Source organism: Eretmochelys imbricata, chromosome 2, assembly GCF_965152235.1.
Source record: "Eretmochelys imbricata isolate rEreImb1 chromosome 2, rEreImb1.hap1, whole genome shotgun sequence".
In the NCBI taxonomy this organism is placed as follows: Eukaryota; Metazoa; Chordata; order Testudines; family Cheloniidae; genus Eretmochelys; species Eretmochelys imbricata.
Window position 1 is genome coordinate 22,768,170 of NC_135573.1, and position 26,420 is coordinate 22,794,589.

Here is a 26,420-nt window from a genome sequence, read left to right on the forward strand (position 1 = left end):
TCTGCAGATAAGGCAAGATCTGTTTCATGGTATTTCCAAGAAGGAAATGGACAAAAAGCTGTATGATCCAAACCAAGCTGAGAAAAAGGTGTGCACAGACTAAATTGCTGTGAGAAGAACAGAAAAACTGGAAGATAGAACATGATTAAATATTTTTAAAACAAAATTTGCCTAACAGTCTGGAGTAACCACAAAGTGAGGTCTATAATCCCTATGTTGTTTATTTTGCATCCTATATTACATAGCTACAACGTATATGTCAATGACAAATTGTATTTTCAGTACTGAATTTTTGGGTGCGGGAGACTGACTTTTATTGGTATCTTAATGCTGTTTTTGTGAATTACTTTACTTATAATTCTACCTTATTTACTTCCTGCGTTAAAGCCTGGACACTGTATATGTTGAGGCTACCATTTTGCATTACTGATGCAATATACCGTCCATTTGGGCTAATAGCTGCTGTGTTGATTCCCTCCTCATGATTCCCAATGTCAAACAGATGTTTGCACGTCTGTATATTGATAAATCTCATAATATTATCTTGACTTAGCACTCCAAGAACCTAGAAATAAAGGAGACTTCTATAAATTAGTCCTAATGCAAAATAGAAAAGAATGAATTCAAAATTCTGAAATAAAAAAATTGAAGCAGCAACAGAGCAAATATTTAATGTAGTAACTTTCCTGCATATAGTATAGAATAAGGAAAGTAAATCTCAGAAAGTGTGTGATTTCAGTTAAGAAACCAAGTGATTTCGTTCTTAAACTTCCTATACAACTGACCTGATTAGAACCACCATCAAAACTATCAGGAAGGAATTCCAGATGGCGAACAGCTCGTACTTTTGTAGGCATCTGGATTATTCTTAACAGCTGTTTTGACTCCAGACACCACAAATGAAGATGATTCGATTTTCCTCCTGTTACAAGCACCCGGCCATCTCTGCATCAGAAACAGGACTAAGTTTGAATTAGACCAATCTAATCTACTGCTAGTTACAACTGTAGGGCCATATATTACCTTCCATGCTCACAAATCATCACTGCTGAAGATCATCATTTCTGTTGTATTGTGTTGCAAGCATATAATGTGGAAACAGCTCTCAAATGAAATAAAAAGCAGGTTTTGTAGTGGACATTTATAAACTTCATTTTCAGTGTAAATTAAAAAAGAGGTCTTTTTTCCCCAGTGGTCATGGGTTTGCAGTACACAGTGGTGCTGCTGTTCTCAGCAAGGAATGGTGCAATCTATAGATGGGTTCAAAATGCTACCACTGATCACCACAGAACTTTAAGCTGAGATTCCAAAGTCGTGGGCTTTGATTCATCTTCAGTTAAAAATCTTTAGATTGTTCAGACAAAATAATATGTTCAAGTGGCAGAGAGGGATATCCTTTATGAGTTTATAAAATAGCTTAAGTAAGTTGCTGGATAAGTATGGGGAAACATTAACTCATTTAGTAAAAACTAAAAACAAACAAGCGTTATTGGTAGTCTACTACTGTTGTGCACCTTTCTAAAATAAAAGACTTCCTATTGATAGTAGTAAGTTTGGATCGCCGTCTAGCTACGTCACTATTCTCAGCAATAGCAATATTGCTGTAATTGCTTATCTTCATAAGTAATTTTGGCAGCAATTATATTTTCTTTGCTGGCATGCAAATTGAGATGGCCTAAAGCGGACATGATTGACTCACACAATTCTGAGTTCATTTTTCTTCTTTGTATTGAATACACTTAGAGCTGGTACCAAAAGTGTTTTCTGTTAACTCCTCACCTTTATTGGACTGTGCAGCCCTGCATAGAGATTGCTGGAGAGAGTGATTAGTCTGTTTTTCTTTTCTGTATGAAAACCTAAATACTTTTTTGAGGGGGGAAAAAAAAACATCTCACACTAACATTTTGACTTCTGTTAAAAATAACTTTGGTATCTAGTTTAGAGGCGAAAAACTACAGCTCAACACTTGTGCAAAATATTTTAGAAAAAGGAGAGAAAAATTTGTATTGTCTGCTAAGAATTTTGTAATATGTTCTTTCTGAGTATTTAAAGTAGCAATTTACCTGGTAATGGCAAAGACTTTATAATGCAACGTAGAGCCTTCTATTGGAGTTGGCAACTGGTATTTACACTGAAGAGTATCACATTCCCATGCAAAGATAGAATTATCTTTGAAACAGCTGAGGATGGTGTTGCTTAGTGGAAGAAAGAAAACCTGAAAGAGTTCATATGGAAAAGGAAAAAAAATTGAATAATTTTCAGGCTAGTTGCCTTACATACTATAAAAAAAGAAAGATTACATTTGAACTTCAGAAACGTCAGAATAATATAGCAATAAGTAGGGACCTACCAAATTCACGGCTATGAAAATCACGTCACAGACCGTGAAATCTGGTCTCCCCCATGAAATCTATGTAGTATAGAATAAAAGTACACAAAAGACCAGATTTCATGGGGGAGACCAGCGTTTCTCAAACTGGAGTCCTGACCCAAAAGAGGGCTGCGGGGGTGGGGGGGTCGCAAGGTTATTGTAAGGGGGTTATAGTACTGCCACCTCTACTTCTGCGGTGCCTTCAGAGCTGGGTGGCCGGAGAGTGGTGGCTGCTGGCCCAGGGCCCAGCTCTGAAGGCAGCAGCACAGAAGTAAGGGTGGCAATACCATACCATGCCATCCTTACTTCTGCACTGATGCTGGTGGCGGCACTGCCTTCAGAGCTGGGCTCCTGGCCAGCGGACGCAGCTCTCTGGTCATCTAGCTCTGAAGGCAGCACCATCTCCAGCAGTACTGCAGAAGTAGGGTGGCAATACCAAAACCCCCCTACAATAACCTTGCGACCCCACCACATCCCCCTTTTGGATCAGGACCCCTACAGTTACAACAACATGACATTCAGATTTAAATATTTGAAATCATGAAATTTACAATTTTTCAAATCCTATGACTGTGAAATTGACCAAAACAGACCATGAATTTGATAGGCCCTAGCAATAAGACATGGTAGTGTGCACATTAGTGTACTATCAGTGCACATATCAGAAGTCTTCCTGAAGACTTGCAAAGAGCTTGAGAAGTGTACCAATTGCCTTCAGTCCCTGAAGTGGTTTATTATTTTTAGTGTATAGCTCATTAATTTCATGTATCATTATTTAAAAAAAAAAGTATAAACACAGCTGTCAGAAGTTATGAAAACTATTGTTCCACTGTCAAAGTAGTTCCTATTATGATAAATGAAAAATAGGAAAAATGTAATAAACACCTTTTCTCAACTCTTTTGAATATATTTATTGTTTACATGAAGTCTTTTGTATAAAATCACCTGCATTGTAAAACCATGATTGGATGTCTTTCTTAAAGTTATACTTCTGTTCACCCACAAGTTATTGGCCTAGATACAATAATTATTGGATGAAATTTCTGGCCTGTGCCATGTAGGTCAGACCTTGATGATCGTAATGATCCTTTCTGGCCTTTAAAATATATGATTTTGGGCCCTTCCCTACTCCTTGCTCCTCAGAAACCCAGCTACCCTTCCAGCAGCAGTTTCTGCCCTAAAGCAAGTTGAAAGTTGCTGTTCTTTTATTTTAATAAATTGGGGTATTCTGTTCGTTTCCTGGTTTTTGTTTTACTCTAAAAAGTGTGTTAAAAAGGGCCACAAAGTGATGTTGAAATGGCAGTTTGGCACTCTGGGAGAAGGGACAGAACAAAATGTCCCTTTTTCATCTCTTTTCTTCCCCTCCCAATTAAAACTGCCTCTCTTCACCTACCAACCTCACGAGGGGCTTTTTGTTTCATTCGTTAGCTTTTGCTCCTGCACTTTTTGAGCATAGGTGGTATAGATCTTACTAGTTGTGTTTAACTGATAGGATCCCAGCTGTGCACTGCTGGGACTGGTGCAAAACCATCAAGATGGTTCAGGAAGTAAACGGAATGTAACTTTACAGTCAGTGTCCCCAGTCATACTCTAATAATAATATTAGCACTTCTTAGCCATACCTCTTAACGCACTAAATGTGGGTAAGAATCATTATCCCTACTTTAAAGATGGGAAACTGAAGCTCAGATAGACAAATCACTTAACCTAAGGACACAAATGAATGGCAGAGCCAAGAACAGAACCAAGATCTCCTGACTCCCAATTCAGTGCCCTATCCACTGAATCACACAGCTTCCTGATGAGAAGATTCTTTACATTAGGGGCTGTATGAATTTATCACCTTTAAAAAGGAGAGGCACTAGTTTGGGATTTTAGTAAAATCCTCTCAGCACACATAGTATTTGTTCTGTCAGTGACCAGGTTCAGCCAGCTGAAGTCCAAGTTTACCTTATGTTGAGGATGCAGTGCAACATTAATCACCCTGGCTTTTCCTTAATTTGGACCACAGACTGAAGGCAATTATCTCATTCATGGAAAGGAATGGCAGATGGTGAGGTGGGTCTGATCTGTGCCATTTCAATGAAACAATTCATGTTAATTTCTGTAATACACTCATATTACAATGGCCACTACGTAGGTAAAAATAATAGTCATCTAAAGTTTCCACAATACGTACACAGACTACAAAGACAAATTCCTGAACTTCGGCTGAGCTGGCATTTTAAAATAGAAGCTTCATTCAGCATTCTCAAAATTTGTATATACCTAATACTACATGGTTGACAATTTGTAATACAACAATAACAGATAATCAAATACAGGGAAATAATTCTACTGAAGTGATAGCATAACCCACAAGAGACCTAAGACCTATTCTTCAGAGAATTTCCTTATGCTGAGTCCGATTCAAGTCCTACTGAAATCAACGGGAAGGTATCCATTGACTTCAAGGGCTTTCGGCTTAGCCCTATTATCTTTGTACTGCATTGTTTCATTATTTTATTATATATCAGCATCCAACATGGTAAATTTTCATTCAAAGTTTACATAATTATTTTTTATTTTGTTGGTTTAATGGTTTATTTCAACATGGAAACAAACTCATAAGAACATAAGAAAGGCCATACTGGGTCAGACCAAAGGTCCATCCAGCCTAGTATCCTGTCTACCGACAGTGGCCAATGCTAGGTGCCCCAGAGGGAGTGAACCTAACAGGTAAAGATCAGTGATCTCTCTCCTGCCATCCATCTCCACCCTCTGACAAACAGGGGCTAGGGACACCATACCTTACCCATCCTGGCTAATAGCCATTAATGGATTTAGCCTCCATGAATTTATCCAGTTCTCTTTTAAACCCTGTTATAGTCCTAGCCTTCACAACCTCCTCAGGCAAGGAGCTCCACACGTTGACTGTGCACTGTGTGAAGAAGAACTTCCTTTTATTTGTTTTAAAGCTGGTGTCCATTAATTTCATTTGGTGGCCCCTAGTTCTTATATTATGGGAACAAGTAAATAACTTTTCCTTATTCACTTTCTCCACCCCACTCATGATTTTATAAACCTCTATCATATCCCCCCTTAGTCACCTCTTTTCCAAGCTGAAAAGGCCTAGCCTCTTTAATCTCTCCTCATATGGGACCCGTTCCAAACCCCTAATCATTTTAGTTGCCCTTCTCTGAATCTTATCTAATGCCAGTATAACTCATGGATTCTACCACATTCCAAAGGCTACTGGCAGAAAACTTTACCCACTCACATATGCTAAATGTGGAATACACTACAATCACTTGCTGATTGATAAGGGATATATCAAATTCATCCCCTAATGAAGTGCAGACACCTCAGGGATAAACATGACAATTATTTGAACAGTGCTCACTACACAACAATTTTAGGACAGGAAGTGAAAGATGTATCTCTAATTGAAGCTACAGGGTGACTTCCTGAATATAATAGCACTAGCTAGAATCCAGTAAAGAAACCGGAGTTAATAGCTCTACTCTTAGAAAAAGTGTAATGGGTTTTCAGTGGCCACAAGTGGTGAAGACCTCCGTCTTAAGGCACATTCTTTCAAATGAATCTCCTGCAGCATAGTGCCCTCTAACGTTGCTTCAGTACTGACGAAACATTACTACTTTATGCAGTGCTTAGGTGTTCCCTGCAGATCTCCACAACTACTATCCCATAACCTTATCTTGTGAGATCTGATGGCAAAGGTGAGATGGTTAGAGGACAAAGAAAAGATTGATATATTTTTTTTAAAGAATATTTTTAAAGTACTCCTGATTTTAGTATGTAGTTGTATTCTCTGGTATGTTTATATACCATTTGTTTAACAATGACTCTTTACTGACCTTTTGAATACCCACAGATTGGCGGACGTTCAACTTTCTTTTTCTTTGGAAGGTATCGAGATCCCAGAGTTGTGCTGTGTCAGTGGATGTAGTAATGGCATATCTGCCTGAACCATGGATGGAGATTGAAGATACTGAAGAATCATGTCCCCTCATCCAACTAACCAGCTCCTTGGTGTCTATGGTGTATATGAAATTGATTAAAAAGTTAAGCAAAGTGAAGCAACAAGTGCTAGTATTTTTCAGTACAAACAATATGAAGGGTGTGGTCTCTTGAGAATGCCTAATGTACCTTTATTTATCATCACTATCCAACAAATGAGGAACAAGTGAGTTCTCCTTCATGTAATCCATTATGGAATCATTATGGAAAAAACCATCCTGCTGATCAGTGGGAAGTAATGGATTTCGTAAGTTATTTTCTACAGCTATCTTGCATAGACTTGTTTAATCTGTCTTCAGCGATCAGTCTTAAAAGTTGTGAACGGGGCCCACCAAACAAGCTGGATATGTCTCCTAGGCAGACTTTGCTAGTGGGAACATCAATATTAAACTACCCGCCCTCCTTCAAAAAACAACATAGTTTGCAGGCTTAAGTCAGGATTATACACTTGTTTTAACTTGTGGGTGAAATGAGTGAGTACTGAAGTTCCTATTTATACATACAAGGAAGGTTGGTTGGTTTAATGAATAGCAGGCTATGATCATAGGAACCTCTATATTCAGATGCAACATCCTAATTAATTTTTTAGGCCTGGGAGTTTAACACATTTTCGTACTTCTATTTCACCATTTTGCAAGCTAGTTTTTTGATGAATATACCTCTTTATAACCTGATTAGTAGCTATTTAGTTCTATAGTTGGTTACAATTCTCAGCAATTATACTGGTGGAAGAATACCAGAGTACAGAATTATATCTGGTTGGTTTCCACTACTTAATTAAAAGAGTCTAAATCCAGATTGTCTGAAACAGTAGCAGTAAGAATGCACTTCCTAAATTGGGGGTGGGGAAGGGAAGTAACATCATCTCTGAAGATTAACTTCTGAACAACGAATTGCCAATATTGTTAGCCATTCAACTGCTAGTCAGACCAGAAATAACTAATTATTGTGCTTGATTAATTGTGATATGGATTTGCTATGAAAATATAGCTATTCTTATTTTTCTAGTCAGACTTTTAAATATGTCTTACCTGTATCAAAGCATTTAATGGAATAATCTGCCAAAGCCACAAGGTATTCAGTCCTCCTGCGAAGACTAAACGCCAAAGCAGTGCAAGCCTGCATCGTTCGCTGAACAAGACGGAATCTATTTAAAAAGAAAAACAAAAACCAACAAAAGCTCAATAGTGTCAGAAACACTTCAACTCAGTGTCCAATGAACTAAATATGCTAATCAGTTTGAACATAATTTACCTTGTGAAAGAAAATTTCATGCAGTCTTCCCCTCCCCTCCCAACCAGTCCCAGTCCAAACAAACCCCGTTTAACGAACAGAAACGGTGTCTTAAGGGGGAGGACTGTTGCAAAAAACTGACTGTTATGTATGTCAAGAAACCTAAGACAACAATATAGATTAACAAAAAGAGTAACTGAGAGCCACACAGCAAGAGAAATGTTTACCTGTTTCCAGTCAAGTCAAAAACATAGATATTCCCTTGGTGGTCTCCAGCAAGTAAAGAATCTCCAGAACTGTCAAAGGCCACATTCAGAAAACGTATCGTCTTTGAATGATATCCTGTGGCACTGTGAATAATGTTTACTATGATTCTATGAGGAAAGCAAACAAATCACTTTGTTTATTACACCATCTTTAGCATACTTTTCTCTACAATCATTAAAATATATCCAATATAAAAATATTCGTAGGTTATGTTCTTGCAATTCTGATTAGACATTGACTTTTGAGGAAGAACATACACTTGTAAAAGTTTTTAAAAGCATATTACACAAGAGATTATCTGCTGTCTTGACAAGCAGTAAACAGACCTTCTGTAAAGAAATCTAATGAAAAACTGAAAAGTAGCTATGATTCATGAGAAAAATTCATTTAGATTAGGTGGAGTGAGGAACTATATGCTGGGGGGTTGAGGGAAATCACTGAAGACAGCTTTTATCTGTGTTCTTAAAAATTAGGGTCAGCCCAATCTCTATCATGTCACACTAATAACTTAAGATGTTATGAGCCCAAACTGTCTCTCTTCCATTTCTGTCTTTCACGGGTATCTATCCTTTGGGTTTGTATATTAGCAGGGGATGGGAGTAGTAGCAGCAGCCAAGGAGATATTGGTAGTCTAAAAAGCAGTAGCTAGCACCAAAAGATTGGGGTAGGAGAGCGAAGAGCACATGGGTCTGACCCTCCCTTCAAGAATCGGGGCAATTGCCTGGAAGAAAATCCCTTTTGAGGGGCCCTCTGATTGACCACCAAGTGGAAAGGGGAGACAGAGCCTCTTGTGTGATTATACCCCACAGGGCATCTTTCAAAAGGGATTCACCCACTACAGCTTGAAGTGGAATCAATAGAAGGGGAAAGGAGAGGCCCAGGCCCAGGTTCCTCTCTTCTCCAGATAAGGTGGTCTTCAAGAGGGCAAAAGAAATGGGCCAGCTGGCAGGAGGAGGCGAGGGCTGGCTTTATTGTAAACTGCCTGCTAAATTTATTATTTATATTATTATTTTTAGAAAAGAAGTGAGGGTCAGTAAGAATGAGTCCAGATGGATTTTAAGCTTATTTATTTTAGGTTTCCTATTATAATGGTAACTGGTAGCATTTTCATCATGGGAGAATATCAGGAACACCATTAAAAAAGTACAATGGGAAAATTACCCCAACATCAAAAATTAAAAGCCAACTTTTCACAGGAGTGGTTGTGTCAGTCTGAGATATTTACAGAAGATTAATTCTTTAACTCACCTCTCCACCCAAACTCTTTTCTAAAAATAAAGTAACACAGCTACATTCTAAGTGGAATAAAAAGAAAACTGATAATAAACTCAATTTATGGAGTCACAATCAGAACCTCTCTACCTATTACACAAAAAGTTTCTCAACTTTTGAATACAATATACATGCTAGTTATACCAGTTCATCTTTTGCACTTGTTCTCTACCATCACATGCCTATATTTCTAATAAACTTTCTTGGGAACTTTCAAGCAATTTTGTCTAATGCAATTTTTAAAAATGAGATTATGCATATTTTTGCTATTCACACTGATGATGCCTCAAAATAATTCACACATAAATTTACTGCAATACTATTAGAATTGTTTAATTTTCTTCAGGAAGTTTGTCATTTTTAAACACCAATCCTGTGTCATCCTGTTGAAAGCAAATCCCTGTTTGAGAGATGTCCTGTGGGGATATAAACACACAGGCCCTCTCTCTCCTTGGTGGCAGATCAGAAGGCCCATAGGAGGGGATTTCTCTCCAAGCCATAGCCTTAAACAGCTCCAATCTTGAGGATTCAGGGTCTTTTCTTACTTAGCCTGCCAATGGGTCTCCTTTTCTTTTTTTTTCTAATCATTCCCATTTCACAGGGTCTTGTGCTTTTCTTCATAATCTTTACTCCACAGTCTGCAAGATCACAGAATGTCTTATGTTGTTCAAACTCCTGACTGCTCAGGGCATGGTGTGATGTGCATGAGGGATAAACAAATAGTATCCTAATGTAGTACCTGATTTTGAAAAATCTCTAATTGTGGAGGATATGTATTATTTATACAGTACTGTGCTTGATAATTCTCTGCTGAAAGAGATTACAGACTAGGGGCTAGATCTTGGAAATGGCTCTGCACAGATTCAGTGCTGCCCACCTAAAAGTACTTGCAGGACCTCATCCTAAGTTTACATACAGCACAATAAGAGATAACACTGGACAATGGGATAGCAGTCAGCAGGAGAGATGTAGGAAGGAGCAAGGATAAGGGCTGCAGTAACAATTCCACAAAGAGAACATAATTCGGCAGCTATGTTCGATATTGTTTTTTATTATTTGTAGGCGATATTGCTTTGGTTAGTAACAAACATCCTTGTAGGCTGGGGTGTTGAAAATATGTTTGCTTGGAAATTATAAGCGAATGCTACTGTCCTTCTGACGTCTCCTTGCTGATGTCCATCTTAAGCTGAACATGATTGAAACAGAGCTCCTAACTTTCCTCCCCCAAAATCTCTCCACCATCTCCTTTCTTGATCACTATGGACAATACCATCATCCTGCGTGTCACCTGGACCGTAACCTGTGTGTCATCTTCAACTGAGAAAAGAAAAGGAGTACTTGTGGCACCTTAGAGACTAACCAATTTATTTGAGCATAATCTTTCGTGAGCTACAGCTCACTTCACTCACTCCTTTTCTTTTCGCGAATACAGACTAACACGGCTGTTACTCTGAAACCGTTCAACTGAGAACTCTCTCTTTCTGCATAACATCTCTAAAATATGGCATTTCCTAGCCATCAACAGTTAAAAATCTGGTCCAGGCTCTCATCTCTCATCTTGATTACCACAACATCCTTCTCTCTAGACCTGACATTAAATGCAATCTTGTCCCACTCACAGCCCCTCAGAATGCTACCGCTAATATTATTTTCCTAGCCCATAACTTCGACCATGTCACCCCTCTCTAAGTCCTTCCACTGTCTCCTTCCTCTCTGTTGCATCAAACATAAGATGCTTGTTTTCAGTCTCCACCCTCGCTAACATCTCTCAAGCACTCTCTCAGCTCACCTCTGATCAGCCCAAAGCACCAGCCTCCACTGAGTATGTTAAATTTCCAGAAAAGCACCTCTGTACTTTCTCCCATGCTGCCCCACAAGGCAGGCGGTGGTGTCCTTGTAAACATCTGCAAGTCTAGCTCATTATCTACCTTCAAATCCCGCTTTATAACTCTTCTTGGCCATGAAGCCTACAAAATACTTAGTAACAGTTAGACAGTGGTTCTTAAACTTTTGTACTGGTGACCCCTTTCACATACCAAGCCTCTGAGGGTGACCCCTCCCCCATAGATGAAAAACGCTTTTTAATATATTTAACACCATTATAAATGCTGGAGGCAAAGGGAGTTTGGGGTGAAGGCTGACCACTCGCAAGCCCCCATGTAATAACCTTGCGACCCCCTCAGGGGTCCTGACCCCCAGTTTGAGAACCCCTGAGTTAGGATAGGGGGTGGGCTGAGACCAAGGCCTATCACGCTGATCCCTACGGCCTCATTGTTTCATTGTTTCTCCGTCCTCTCCCCTCTGTCGGTGCCCGTCTGAGGTCTTTGGTTTTACGCTTAGACTAGAAACTCCCCGGGGCCGAGCCTGGCTGCGTTCGGTTTGTACAGCGCCTCACACAAGCGGATCCGTGAGCCAGGCCACTAAGTGCCAGCCTAAGATGAGTAATACAAGTATGACTGCCCTCCGGCGGCCTCCTCTTCCCACCTGCCCCCTCCCTCCGAGTCCTCCCCCGCCACCAGCCCCCGCCCCGTTACCCCTGCGGCGCGGCCGGGGCCGGCTTGCGGTGCCAGATCTTGCCCTGCGCCCTGTTGCCCAGGTCGGAGCTCTGCATCCTCACGCAGCGAGGGGCGGGAGGCGCTTCCCTGCTTCACAGCTGCACGGACCCCGCGGCGGCTCCGCACCAACCGCCACTTCTCCCGCCGGCCGCGGCGCGGGAAGAGGAGAATAGGGGGTGTCCGAACCATGGTACAGTCCGTTGGACCTGATGAATGCAGCGCGGTGACGGGAGAGTTAGCCCCCGCCCCCACCCCAGGAGTAATGGAACAGGCCACGCATCCCGGAAGCACTGGCGCCTGCCGGGAACTGTAGTTCCCTTTGTGGGTTGGGGAGGCTGTGCGTGTTTGACAGACAAAAGGGCCAGCGGCTCCGGCCTGAGCTGAGTGGGCGGGGCAAGAAGGGAGCATGAGCAGGTCAGGAAGGCACCCCAGGGAATAGCTTCCCCCAGGGGAGACTCCCTCCCTGCGTTTTCTTTACTTCCTCCAAAAAATAACTCTTTGAATACACAAAAAGAAAAGGAGTACTTGTGGCACCTTGGAGACTAACCAATTTATTTGAGCATGAGCTTTCGTGAGCTGCAGCTCACTTCATCGGATGCATACAGGACTCCAAGCCTGCTGAATAATAAAACAGTAGTGGCCTGCAGAGCCCAAATCTCATCTTCCACCACTTGCCTATTATCTCTCCCATTTTTCAGTGAAGTTGGACTCGAGGGATTGGCTGAGGCCAATGAGATTGGGGCCTGGATGCTCTCTTTTTTAAAAGATTGCTTCATTGTGATTTAGGGAGTTCTCCACTGGTTCTTAGTAATCACCAAGAAAGACACTATGTTGGCTTGCAGCAGCAGACTGTATTTCTGTACTGTGACTTGTCAAATATAATCCCCCTGTTACTATATGGGAATGAAATTAAGGGAGATTAAAAGAAATGTTAAGTAAAACCCTAAAATAGATATTTTTGCTAGATGGGAGCTTGGGATATACATACAACATGGTGGATATTAGTTACAGTATGGCTAATTTAACTATATCATGTTACAAAAGGAAACGGAAAAAGATCTTCATAATCAATTGCATATATCTTTAATGTGCCCATCACAGTAATATCCAGGTATCAAAATATTATTCCTTTACTTTTTCCATTGAGATCTAGTGATCTCACTGTTCTTTACAAACATTCACAGAATCCCTTTGAGTATGTATTATTAATATTTCCACTTTACAGATGACAAAACAGGCACGTTTTCAACAGCCCACATTTTCAAGAGTGACCATTGGTTTTGGATACCCATGCTTAGACTCCTAGGGCATAACTTTTAGAGATGCTGAGCACACAACTTCAATTTAAGTCAATGGAATTACAAGAGGGATCAAAATGAGCTTTATTAGTGGGACCATGCTTGCAATTTTACTTACAGAGAAATTATTTCTTCCCACAATAAATTACATACACAGAACCCTAGAATCCTATAACCCCAGAAACATAGATAGCTAATATTTGAACTAATGGAATAGCTCTGTTAGCTGTCAGCATATAAGGCCTCCTGCTCTTCCTTAACCGCAGCCTGCCATGAGAAAGCAAGAAAAACATGCATATAATGCCTGATCTTGCATTAGGGGAGGAAGGTCGTGGACCTTTGAGTCAGATTCAAGGCCAGAAGGAACCAGCGGATCACCTCAGAGGGACTGAGGTGCACCAATGCCGGAGGCCCTACAATGGAAAGGAATTGATTTCATGCGATTGCCTGTATGTTTGAAACAGTTCTGTGCAGTGCCAGATTAACCTTTTATGGGCCCAGTGTGAAACATATTTGTGGGCCCTCATGGGGACAAAGGAGCGTGGCGTGGGGAGGTCGGTCCCCAGAGCATGGGGCCAGCAGGGGAAATGGGGCATAGCATGGTGGGGCTGGCCCCACTCCACCCAGCCCAGTGCAAGGGCACTGTACACAAAACGGCAGTTGCCAGGCGCACACTGACCCACCCAGCCCTCTGCTGCCAGCGTGCCCCTTCCCCTCTGGGATGGGCCCATGCCATGCCACACAGCCGCCAACTCCCTATTCCCAAAATCCCCTGGAATTGCTATGCCCAGCAACCCACCTAAAGACCCTCCACCACAAATGCACACCAGCCTGCACATCACCACCCCTGCCCTGCACCCCACACACAGCCGCATCACTACTGCTCAATGCACCTTCCCCACAGTACACCACAACTACACAGCACCCCACCCATACACCCCCACTGCCCAGCATCCCAACACATAGACCTCCCCCACAGCCCCGCAAGAGATCCCCCACTGGCCAGCAGCCCGCAGACACACTCCCTTACACCCTGCCCACTGGCCACACTCATGGTCCCTGCCGGAAGCTGACAGTGTCTGCCAGGCTGAGCTGGCAGCGCGATTCGGGCAGGTCCAGTGCCAGGGTAGGGAATTGTTCTAGCCTCTCGGCTGTGGGGGGTGCGTGTGTGGGGGGGTGGCGACACGAGGTGTCAGGCAGCAGGGCTTGTCGGGGCTGGGGCCCTAGCCCTAGCTGGGAGCAGTTCCCTTTTTAAGCTCTGTTCCGGCCATCCTGCTTTTTTTTTTTTTTTTTTTCCTTTTTTGACAAAAACGGCCATTTATCCCGTTTGCTCTTGCCAACTGATGAGTTGGCAAGAGCAAATAAACAAATGCCCAGTTTACCAAAAAAGTCTGGTGCGACCCCCTAGCGGGGCGTGGAGGAACGTGCGTGTGTGTGTGTGGGGGGGGAAGAGTGGCGACACGAGGTGTCAGGCAGCAGGGCTTGTCGGGGGCGGGGCCCTAGCCCTAGCCCCAGGTAGAATGGAGCTTGGGGGGGGATAGGGGCCAGCCCCAGCCCCTGGCAGCGGTGTGGGGAGGGTGTCAGCCCCAGATCCTGGCAGTGGTGGGGGGAGGCGGGGCGAAGGAGGGGTCAGCCCCTGGCTGCGGTGTGGGGAGCTGTGGGGGAGGGGTCAGCCTGTGGGAAGGAGCAGAAAAGAGCGTTGGGGCTGCGGTATAGCACTTGCATAGGCTTTCTTTGCCCTGTTTTGCTGTAAGAGTTAACAGTGAGAGATTGCTAGTCCCACGTCAGTGGGTGGGTCTGTGCAAATTAGGAGCGTCCAGGGAAACCAGCAAGAGGAAGGCGGCTGCAAGACTTGTCTGTCTTTGAACAGAATTGTGCGTTAAGGGTTCTTGCTTTGAATTCTTCCACGGGAGTCACTGTGGGGAAGGGTTCCTCACTTAGAGTTACCTAGTTATGGTGTTTGTTGCGTGTCTGGGAGCTCGTCACGGTGAGGTAGAAAGCGGTGGGCGCAGAGGTGTGCGGTGCGTCGCAGGCTCTCAGCATTGCTTCTCGGCTCCTTGGAGCTCAGATCAAGTGTAGTACCTGTTCTTATCAGTTTAATATCTGATATGTTCTTTATTTAAGGACTGTATATTAAATTGATTTTTTGGAACAGGGGGCTGGACTAGGAGCTTGCTCTGCCCACCCCATGCATTGACCTGGTATTGTAGTGTCTCCAGGAACAGTGCATCTCCTTTTGGGGAAGAATGTTCTGGTTTGAAAAGTAGAAAGAGTTTTACTGTGATGATGCTTCTTTAAAGCAGATTTTTTTCAAGTAGTTGAGAAATCTGAAATCTGTACCGCTGTGGTTTCTTTGTGACAAAGTATTCTTGCAATTGCTTGGGAGTGTTTTGTGGGGCTACAGATGTAGGGTTTTCTGTCTCACTAGAGGATTGTTTGAGAAGCTGGGATCCTTCTTTCTGCTGTGAGTCTTTTCAACAGTAATGAGGGACAAATGCTTTCCAGACTGTGGGTCTGTTGGGGAGTCGGTTGGTTGGTTTTTTGTTTGTTTGTTTGTTTGTTTTGGGAGGGGCGGGGCGCGCATCAGTAATATTTGAGGTCACACGTATCTCAACAGCTGTGTGAGTTACACAGCCTTCTCCCCACCCAGCCCATGTCCCATGTATCTTGGTTTGTAAGATCAAGACAAGGCACTAGGTGTCATGCTGCGCCCGGCACACAGGGGTCCCAATCCTGATTCTTCCCCCCCACCCCCGAACCTACTGTAATGTAAACGCTAAATAATAATCCTTAACTTCTCAGCGTTGCCACCCTGACCATTGGAAAATCATGAGTCAGACTCCCCAAAATCACGAGATTGGCTTAAAAATCATGAGGATTCTTTAAAAAAAAATGTAATGTGGGTTCTCTTTATTTCCCTTCCGGTTTCTGAACCAGGCAAGATAGGAACTTACCTTTCTAGTGCAGCCAGGGCTCCAGAGAGCAGGAGCCCCGGACACCCAGGGCTGGCAGACAGCAGGGGGCTCCTCGTGGTTGTGTGTTCCGGACTTCCATTTCACCAACCAAGTATCAAATGTGAACTCCACTAGAACAGCCTTAACATGGAGTCACAGACAGCCCCCTTGGGCACCCTGAATCCATCTTGCCACCCAGGTGAGCCTGCCTTTGTGACAGATGGTCCCTTGCACCAAAAACCATAACAATATTCCGGTCCCTCGGACTGGTCACTCAGCCAGCTGAATTGCACCTCAGATCTCAAACCGAAGACAATGTTCGTGGCCAATCCTATAATAAACTAGCTAAATCTTTCCGAACTAGGAAAAGAAATAAGAAATTATTTACCAGGTTAAAGCAGGTAAACATACACACAAAGGAGTTACAGTCTGAGGTTTCAAAAAGTAGTAGAAGCTGCTGGAACATGCAAGCTCTGTAGATCCTTTAGGGTTAACCCTAGCCAAACAGCCGGGATCCCTTGCTTATGCTTATGCTTGTAAGGCATGCCATCCCCCTGAAGTCCAAGCAGCATAGGGACAACAGTTTCTTCTTGACAGGGATTTTTATTCCATTCCCCCCAGAGCTGGTGGGGCAAGTGTTTGTGCAGGTCTCCGCCTCCTCGTGGGTGGGGGTGTGAGGCGGAGCAATCAACCAAGCCTTTTGTCCACGGATGATCCACAGTGGCTTGTCTGTTGTCTCAGGGTCTTCTCTTGGTGGAAAGGAGATGACTCCTCTTCTGGTAAACTAGCATTTCACACTTGGGAATGCTTCTCTCCTGACTGGTGGCGGCCAGGGGGTTTACAGTTTTAGAGCCAAGGCTTATATATCACCTTATAACGTGGGATACAGATATTATAGGTGAGAAGAATGCATGCAGCAACTCACCAGCTTTTCATAAAGTCTAAACACGAAACACATTTTTATAAAAATAATGCCCGTTTTAACAACGCTAACACACAGGTGAGCAAGACTAGTTTCCAGCCATGCATTTGTCACTTTTCTAGGGGCCTTGACATAAGCTGGCACCTGGTCTGCCAGTGTCAGAGAAGAGGATCTTCCCTCTTATCCCCAGGGGTCCCCCAGGGGTCTGTACTGGGACCAGTACCGTTCAACTTATTCATAAATGACCGGGGGAAAGGGGTAAACAGTGAGGTGGCAAAATTTGCAGACGATACAAAACTACTCAGAATAGTTAAGGCCAAAGCAGACTGCCAAGAGCTACAAAGAGCTCTCGCAAAACTGGGGGACTGGGCAACAAAATGGCAGAGGAAAGTCAGTGTTGATCAATGCAAAGTAACGCACACTGGAAAACATAATCCCAGCTATACCTATAAAACGATTGGGGGCGGGGGAGGGGGAGGGGAAGGGTCTAAATGAGCTGTTACCACTCAAGAAAGAGACCTAGGAGTCATTGTGGACAGTTCTCTGAAAACATCCACTGAATGTGCAGTGGAGTGTTGGGAATCATTAAGACAGGGATAGATAATAAGACAGAAAATACCTGCGTGCTGATGCGGTCGCTCCATCTCAAAAAAGGCATATTGGAATTGGAAAGATTCAGAAAAGGGCAAGAAAAATGATGAAACAGCTTCTGTATAAGAAGAGATTCTTAAGATTGGGCCTTTTCAGCTTGGAAAAGAGCCGACTAAGAGGGGATACGATGGAGGTCTATAAAATCATGACTGGCGTGGAGAAAGTAAATAAGGAAGTGTTATGTACTCCTTCTCATAATACAAGACCTAGGGGTCACCAAATTAAATTTACAGGCAGCCGGTTTAAAACAAACAAAAGAAAGTATTTCTTCACACAACACACAGTCAACCTGCGGAACTCTTTGCCAGAGGACGTTGCGAAGGCCAAGAACATAACAGGTTTCAAAAAAGAACTAGATAAATTCATGGAGGATAGGTCCATTGATGGCGCTTAGCCAGTGGTATCCCTAGCTAACCCCTATTTGCCAGAAGCTGGGAATGGGCGACAGGGGATGGATGATTGCCTGTTCCGTTCATTCCCTCTGGGGCCCCTGGCATTGGCCGCTGTCAGAAGACAGGATACTGGGCTAGATGGACTTTTGGTCTGACCCAGTTTGGCCGTTCTTACGCGCTTATCCCATAACCACTTAAGTTTTCTTTTAGAGCCTTCGGTGAGGGACCCCGTCAAAGGCTTTCTGAAAATCCCAGTTCGCAGTATCGACTGAATCATCCTTATCCACATGCTTGCTGAGATCCTCAAAGAATTCTAGAAGATTGGTGAGGTAGGAGTTCCCTTTACAAAAGCTGTGTTCACCCTTTCCCAATACATCCTGTTTATCTGGGTGCCTGATCATTCTTTACTACCAATTTGCCTGTTACTGAAGTTAGGCTCAGCAGCCTGCAATTGCCAGGGTCGCCCCTGGAGCCCATTTTAAAAATTGGCATTACATTAGCTACCTGCCAGTCGTCTGCAACAGAGGCTTGCTTCAGTGGTAGCTTGCGTACTACGGCTAGTAGTTGTGCAATTTCATCTCTGAGTTCCCTCAGAACTCGTGGTCGAATGCCATCTGGTCCTGGTGACTTATTCCTGTTTAATTTAACCATTTGTTCTAAAACCTCTTATACTGGGATGGGACTTCAGATTTGTCACCCAATAAGGACAGCTCCGATGTGGGACTCTCCCTCCCGTCCTCTGCAGTGAAGACAGCTGCAAAGAATTCATGAAGCTCCTCTGCAATGGCCTTGTCTTCCTAGAGTGCTCCTTTGTCAGCTAGTGGCCCCACCGCCTCTTTGGCAGGCTGCCTGCTTCTGATGTACTTTAAAACATTCTTATGGTTAGCTTTTGTGTCGTTAGCACGTTGCTTCTCAGATTCTTTCTTGGCCTGACTTGTTATACTTTGACACTTACCCGGCCAGAGTTCGTGCACCTTCCTATTATCCTCACTAGGATTTGATTTCCAAATTTTGAAGGATGACTTTTGGCCTCTAACGGCCTTCCTTACTCTGCCGTTTATGGTGTCTGCCAGGCTGAGCTGGCAGCGCGGCCGGGGCCGGTCCAGTGCCAGGACGGGGAATCACTCCGTCCTCTCGGGAGTGGTGCGATTAGCCAGGTCAGGGTCTGCCCCCAGCCCTGGCCAGACTCCCTCAGGACCACTTGCCTGGAGAGAGGATGACCATACGTCCCCGTTTGGCTGGAGCAGTTCCCTTTTTAAGCTCTGTTCCGGCCATCCTGCCTTTTTTTTTTTTTTTTTTTTTTTTTTCCTTTTTTGACAAAAACGGCCATTTATCCCGTTTGCTCTTGCCAACTGATGAGTTGGCAAGAGCAAATAAACAAATGCCCAGTTTACCAAAAAAGTCTGGTGCGACCCCCTAGCGGGGCGTGGAGGAACGTGCGTGTGTGTGTGTGTGGGGGGAAGAGTGGCGACACGAGGTGTCAGGCAGCAGGGCTTGTCGGGGGCGGGGCCCTAGCCCTAGCCCCAGGTAGAATGGAGCTTGGGGGGGGATAGGGGCCAGCCCCAGCCCCTGGCAGCGGTGTGGGGAGGGTGTCAGCCCCAGATCCTGGCAGTGGTGGGGGGAGGCGGGGCGAAGGAGGGGTCAGCCCCTGGCTGCAGTGTGGGGAGCTGTGGGGGAGGGGTCAGCCTGTGGGAAGGAGCAGAAAAGAGCGTTGGGGCTGCGGTATAGCACTTGCATAGGCTTTCTTTGCCCTGTTTTGCTGTAAGAGTTAACAGTGAGAGATTGCTAGTCCCACGTCAGTGGGTGGGTCTGTGCAAATTAGGAGCGTCCAGGGAAACCAGCAAGAGGAAGGCGGCTGCAAGACTTGTCTGTCTTTGAAGAGAATTGTGTGTTAAGGGTTCTTGCTTTGAATTCTTCCACGGGAGTCACTGTGGGGAAGGGTTCCTCACTTAGAGTTACCTAGTTATGGTGTTTGTTGCGTGTCTGGGAGCTCGTCACGGTGAGGTAGAAAGCGGTGGGCGCAGAGGTGTGCGGTGCGTCGCAGGCTCTCAGCATCGCTTCTCGGCTCCTTGGAGCTCAGATCAAGTGTAGTATCTGTTCTTATCAGTTTAATATCTGATATGTCCTTTATTTAAGGACTGTATATTAAATTGATTTTTGGAACAGGGGGCTGGATTAGGAGCTTGCTCTGCCCACCCCATGCATTGACCTGGTATTGCAGTGTCTCCAGGAACAGTGCATCTCCTTTTGGGGAAGAATGTTCTGGTTTGAAAAGTAGAAAGAATTTTACTGTGATGATGCTTCTTTAAAGCAGATTTTTTTCAAGTAGTTGAGAAATCTGTACCGCTGTGGTTTCTTTGTGACAAAGTATTCTTGCAATTGCTTGGGAGTGTTTTGTGGGGCTACAGATGTAGGGTTTTCTGTCTCACTAGAGGATTGTTTGAGAAGCTGGGATCCTTCTTTCTGCTGTGAGTCTTTTCAACAGTAATGAGGGACAAATGCTTTCCAGACTGTGGGTCTGTTGGGGAGTCGGTTGGTTGGTTTTTTGTTTGTTTGTTTGTTTTGGGAGGGGAGGGGCGGGGCGGGGATCAGTAATATTTGAGGTCACACGTATCTCAACAGCTGTGTGAGTTACACAGACTTCTCCCCGCCCAGCCCATGTCCCATGTATCTTGGTTTGTAAGATCAAGACAAGGCACTAGGTGTCATGCTGCGCCCGGCACACAGGGGTCCCAATCCTGATTCTTCCCCCCCACCCCCGAACCTACTGTAATGTAAACGCTAAATAATAATCCTTAACTTCTCAGCGTTGCCACCCTGACCATTGGAAAATCATGAGTCAGACTCCCCAAAATCACGAGATTGGCTTAAAAATCATGAGGATTCTTTAAAAAAAAAATGTAATGTGGGTTCTCTTTATTTCCCTTCCGGTTTCTGAACCAGGCAAGATAGGAACTTACCTTTCTAGTGCAGCCAGGGCTCCAGAGAGCAGGAGCCCCGGACACCCAGGGCTGGCAGACAGCAGGGGGCTCCTCGTGGTTGTGTGTTCCGGACTTCCATTTCACCAACCAAGTATCAAATGTGAACTCCACTAGAACAGCCTTAACATGGAGTCACAGACAGCCCCCTTGGGCACCCTGAATCCATCTTGCCACCCAGGTGAGCCTGCCTTTGTGACAGATGGTCCCTTGCACCAAAAACCATAACAATATTCCGGTCCCTCGGACTGGTCACTCAGCCAGCTGAATTGCACCTCAGATCTCAAACCGAAGACAATGTTCGTGGCCAATCCTATAATAAACTAGCTAAATCTTTCCGAACTAGGAAAAGAAATAAGAAATTATTTACCAGGTTAAAGCAGGTAAACATACACACAAAGGAGTTACAGTCTGAGGTTTCAAAAAGTAGTAGAAGCTGCTGGAACATGCAAGCTCTGTAGATCCTTTAGGGTTAACCCTAGCCAAACAGCCGGGATCCCTTGCTTATGCTTATGCTTGTAAGGCATGCCATCCCCCTGAAGTCCAAGCAGCATAGGGACAACAGTTTCTTCTTGACAGGGATTTTTATTCCATTCCCCCCAGAGCTGGTGGGGCAAGTGTTTGTGCAGGTCTCTGCCTCCTCGTGGGTGGGGGTGTGAGGCGGAGCAATCAACCAAGCCTTTTGTCCACGGATGATCCACAGTGGCTTATCTGTTGTCTCAGGGTCTTCTCTTGGTGGAAAGGAGATGACTCCTCTTCTGGTAAACTAGCATTTCACACTTGGGAATGCTTCTCTCCTGACTGGTGGCGGCCAGGGGGTTTACAGTTTTAGAGCCAAGGCTTATATATCACCTTATAACGTGGGATACAGATATTATAGGTGAGAAGAATGCATGCAGCAACTCACCAGCTTTTCATAAAGTCTAAACACGAAACACATTTTTATAAAAATAATGCCCGTTTTAACAACGCTAACACACAGGTGAGCAAGACTAGTTTCCAGCCATGCATTTGTCACTTTTCTAGGGGCCTTGACATAAGCTGGCACCTGGTCTGCCAGTGTCAGAGAAGAGGATCTTCCCTCTTATCCCCAGGGGTCCCCCAGGGGTCTGTACTGGGACCAGTACCGTTCAACTTATTCATAAATGACCGGGGGAAAGGGGTAAACAGTGAGGTGGCAAAATTTGCAGACGATACAAAACTACTCAGAATAGTTAAGGCCAAAGCAGACTGCCAAGAGCTACAAAGAGCTCTCGCAAAACTGGGGGACTGGGCAACAAAATGGCAGAGGAAAGTCAGTGTTGATCAATGCAAAGTAACGCACACTGGAAAACATAATCCCAGCTATACCTATAAAACGATTGGGGGCGGGGGAGGGGGAGGGGAAGGGTCTAAATGAGCTGTTACCACTCAAGAAAGAGACCTAGGAGTCATTGTGGACAGTTCTCTGAAAACATCCACTGAATGTGCAGTGGAGTGTTGGGAATCATTAAGACAGGGATAGATAATAAGACAGAAAATACCTGCGTGCTGATGCGGTCGCTCCATCTCAAAAAAGGCATATTGGAATTGGAAAGATTCAGAAAAGGGCAAGAAAAATGATGAAACAGCTTCTGTATAAGAAGAGATTCTTAAGATTGGGCCTTTTCAGCTTGGAAAAGAGCCGACTAAGAGGGGATACGATGGAGGTCTATAAAATCATGACTGGCGTGGAGAAAGTAAATAAGGAAGTGTTATGTACTCCTTCTCATAATACAAGACCTAGGGGTCACCAAATTAAATTTACAGGCAGCCGGTTTAAAACAAACAAAAGAAAGTATTTCTTCACACAACACACAGTCAACCTGCGGAACTCTTTGCCAGAGGACGTTGCGAAGGCCAAGAACATAACAGGTTTCAAAAAAGAACTAGATAAATTCATGGAGGATAGGTCCATTGATGGCGCTTAGCCAGTGGTATCCCTAGCTAACCCCTATTTGCCAGAAGCTGGGAATGGGCGACAGGGGATGGATGATTGCCTGTTCCGTTCATTCCCTCTGGGGCCCCTGGCATTGGCCGCTGTCAGAAGACAGGATACTGGGCTAGATGGACTTTTGGTCTGACCCAGTTTGGCCGTTCTTACGCGCTTATCCCATAACCACTTAAGTTTTCTTTTAGAGCCTTCGGTGAGGGACCCCGTCAAAGGCTTTCTGAAAATCCCAGTTCGCAGTATCGACTGAATCATCCTTATCCACATGCTTGCTGAGATCCTCAAAGAATTCTAGAAGATTGGTGAGGTAGGAGTTCCCTTTACAAAAGCTGTGTTCACCCTTTCCCAATACATCCTGTTTATCTGGGTGCCTGATCATTCTTTACTACCAATTTGCCTGTTACTGAAGTTAGGCTCAGCAGCCTGCAATTGCCAGGGTCGCCCCTGGAGCCCATTTTAAAAATTGGCATTACATTAGCTACCTGCCAGTCGTCTGCAACAGAGGCTTGCTTCAGTGGTAGCTTGCGTACTACGGCTAGTAGTTGTGCAATTTCATCTCTGAGTTCCCTCAGAACTCGTGGTCGAATGCCATCTGGTCCTGGTGACTTATTCCTGTTTAATTTAACCATTTGTTCTAAAACCTCTTATACTGGGATGGGACTTCAGATTTGTCACCCAATAAGGACAGCTCCGATGTGGGACTCTCCCTCCCGTCCTCTGCAGTGAAGACAGCTGCAAAGAATTCATGAAGCTCCTCTGCAATGGCCTTGTCTTCCTAGAGTGCTCCTTTGTCAGCTAGTGGCCCCACCGCCTCTTTGGCAGGCTGCCTGCTTCTGATGTACTTTAAAACATTCTTATGGTTAGCTTTTGTGTCGTTAGCACGTTGCTTCTCAGATTCTTTCTTGGCCTGACTTGTTATACTTTGACACTTACCCGGCCAGAGTTCGTGCACCTTCCTATTATCCTCACTAGGATTTGATTTCCAAATTTTGAAGGATGACTTTTGGCCTCTAACGGCCTTCCTTACTCTGCCGTTTATGGTGTCTGCCAGGCTGAGCTGGCAGCGCGGCCGGGGCCGGTCCAGTGCCAGGACGGGGAATCACTCCGTCCTCTCGGGAGTGGTGCGATTAGCCAGGTCAGGGTCTGCCCCCAGCCCTGGCCAGACTCCCTCAGGACCACTTGCCTGGAGAGAGGATGACCATACGTCCCCGTTTGGCTGGAGCAGTTCCCTTTTTAAGCTCTGTTCCGGCCATCCTGCCTTTTTTTTTTTTTTTTTTTTTTTTTTTCCTTTTTTGACAAAAACGGCCATTTATCCCGTTTGCTCTTGCCAACTGATGAGTTGGCAAGAGCAAATAAACAAATGCCCAGTTTACCAAAAAAGTCTGGTGCGACCCCCTAGCGGGGCGTGGAGGAACGTGCGTGTGTGTGTGTGGGGGGGGAAGAGTGGCGACACGAGGTGTCAGGCAGCAGGGCTTGTCGGGGGCGGGGCCCTAGCCCTAGCCCCAGGTAGAATGGAGCTTGGGGGGGGATAGGGGCCAGCCCCAGCCCCTGGCAGCGGTGTGGGGAGGGTGTCAGCCCCAGATCCTGGCAGTGGTGGGGGGAGGCGGGGCGAAGGAGGGGTCAGCCCCTGGCTGCAGTGTGGGGAGCTGTGGGGGAGGGGTCAGCCTGTGGGAAGGAGCAGAAAAGAGCGTTGGGGCTGCGGTATAGCACTTGCATAGGCTTTCTTTGCCCTGTTTTGCTGTAAGAGTTAACAGTGAGAGATTGCTAGTCCCACGTCAGTGGGTGGGTCTGTGCAAATTAGGAGCGTCCAGGGAAACCAGCAAGAGGAAGGCGGCTGCAAGACTTGTCTGTCTTTGAAGAGAATTGTGTGTTAAGGGTTCTTGCTTTGAATTCTTCCACGGGAGTCACTGTGGGGAAGGGTTCCTCACTTAGAGTTACCTAGTTATGGTGTTTGTTGCGTGTCTGGGAGCTCGTCACGGTGAGGTAGAAAGCGGTGGGCGCAGAGGTGTGCGGTGCGTCGCAGGCTCTCAGCATCGCTTCTCGGCTCCTTGGAGCTCAGATCAAGTGTAGTATCTGTTCTTATCAGTTTAATATCTGATATGTCCTTTATTTAAGGACTGTATATTAAATTGATTTTTGGAACAGGGGGCTGGATTAGGAGCTTGCTCTGCCCACCCCATGCATTGACCTGGTATTGCAGTGTCTCCAGGAACAGTGCATCTCCTTTTGGGGAAGAATGTTCTGGTTTGAAAAGTAGAAAGAATTTTACTGTGATGATGCTTCTTTAAAGCAGATTTTTTTCAAGTAGTTGAGAAATCTGTACCGCTGTGGTTTCTTTGTGACAAAGTATTCTTGCAATTGCTTGGGAGTGTTTTGTGGGGCTACAGATGTAGGGTTTTCTGTCTCACTAGAGGATTGTTTGAGAAGCTGGGATCCTTCTTTCTGCTGTGAGTCTTTTCAACAGTAATGAGGGACAAATGCTTTCCAGACTGTGGGTCTGTTGGGGAGTCGGTTGGTTGGTTTTTTGTTTGTTTGTTTGTTTTGGGAGGGGAGGGGCGGGGCGGGGATCAGTAATATTTGAGGTCACACGTATCTCAACAGCTGTGTGAGTTACACAGACTTCTCCCCGCCCAGCCCATGTCCCATGTATCTTGGTTTGTAAGATCAAGACAAGGCACTAGGTGTCATGCTGCGCCCGGCACACAGGGGTCCCAATCCTGATTCTTCCCCCCCACCCCCGAACCTACTGTAATGTAAACGCTAAATAATAATCCTTAACTTCTCAGCGTTGCCACCCTGACCATTGGAAAATCATGAGTCAGACTCCCCAAAATCACGAGATTGGCTTAAAAATCATGAGGATTCTTTAAAAAAAAAATGTAATGTGGGTTCTCTTTATTTCCCTTCCGGTTTCTGAACCAGGCAAGATAGGAACTTACCTTTCTAGTGCAGCCAGGGCTCCAGAGAGCAGGAGCCCCGGACACCCAGGGCTGGCAGACAGCAGGGGGCTCCTCGTGGTTGTGTGTTCCGGACTTCCATTTCACCAACCAAGTATCAAATGTGAACTCCACTAGAACAGCCTTAACATGGAGTCACAGACAGCCCCCTTGGGCACCCTGAATCCATCTTGCCACCCAGGTGAGCCTGCCTTTGTGACAGATGGTCCCTTGCACCAAAAACCATAACAATATTCCGGTCCCTCGGACTGGTCACTCAGCCAGCTGAATTGCACCTCAGATCTCAAACCGAAGACAATGTTCGTGGCCAATCCTATAATAAACTAGCTAAATCTTTCCGAACTAGGAAAAGAAATAAGAAATTATTTACCAGGTTAAAGCAGGTAAACATACACACAAAGGAGTTACAGTCTGAGGTTTCAAAAAGTAGTAGAAGCTGCTGGAACATGCAAGCTCTGTAGATCCTTTAGGGTTAACCCTAGCCAAACAGCCGGGATCCCTTGCTTATGCTTATGCTTGTAAGGCATGCCATCCCCCTGAAGTCCAAGCAGCATAGGGACAACAGTTTCTTCTTGACAGGG

General features: G+C 44.9%; 1 protein-coding gene and 3 non-coding genes across 6 annotated transcripts in view; 3 read left to right on the forward strand and 1 right to left on the reverse strand.

Moving 5' to 3' along the window:
• Nucleotides 1–11,858, reverse strand: part of TBC1D31 (TBC1 domain family member 31) — a 33,690-nt gene extending 21,832 nt beyond the window's left edge. The window contains exons 1-7 of one of the 3 annotated variants that reach the window (XM_077809838.1): nucleotides 11,698–11,858; nucleotides 7,852–7,998; nucleotides 7,423–7,538; nucleotides 6,229–6,407; nucleotides 2,064–2,215; nucleotides 786–945; nucleotides 365–565 (exon numbers count right to left, since the gene is read on the reverse strand). In XM_077809838.1, the coding sequence (XP_077665964.1) occupies nucleotides 365–565; nucleotides 786–945; nucleotides 2,064–2,215; nucleotides 6,229–6,407; nucleotides 7,423–7,538; nucleotides 7,852–7,998; nucleotides 11,698–11,774 (1,032 nt within the window). In that variant the 5' untranslated portion in view covers nucleotides 11,775–11,858. Of the gene's footprint in view, nucleotides 1–364; nucleotides 566–785; nucleotides 963–2,063; nucleotides 2,216–6,228; nucleotides 6,408–7,422; nucleotides 7,539–7,851; nucleotides 7,999–10,952; nucleotides 11,612–11,697 lie in introns of those variants that run through there. The other 2 variants (XM_077809840.1, XM_077809841.1) reach the window with 2 other exon arrangements.
• A 3,199-nt stretch (nucleotides 11,859–15,057) lies between these two features.
• Nucleotides 15,058–15,251, forward strand: LOC144261689 (U2 spliceosomal RNA). The gene has a single exon (XR_013345391.1). It is a non-coding gene; the product is annotated as a U2 spliceosomal RNA (small nuclear RNA).
• Nucleotides 15,252–19,988: 4,737 nt separating this feature from the next.
• LOC144261679 (U2 spliceosomal RNA) lies at nucleotides 19,989–20,181 on the forward strand. The gene has a single exon (XR_013345381.1). It is a non-coding gene; the product is annotated as a U2 spliceosomal RNA (small nuclear RNA).
• Nucleotides 20,182–24,914: 4,733 nt separating this feature from the next.
• Nucleotides 24,915–25,107, forward strand: LOC144261680 (U2 spliceosomal RNA). The gene has a single exon (XR_013345382.1). It is a non-coding gene; the product is annotated as a U2 spliceosomal RNA (small nuclear RNA).
• The last annotated feature ends 1,313 nt before the right edge of the window (nucleotides 25,108–26,420 follow it).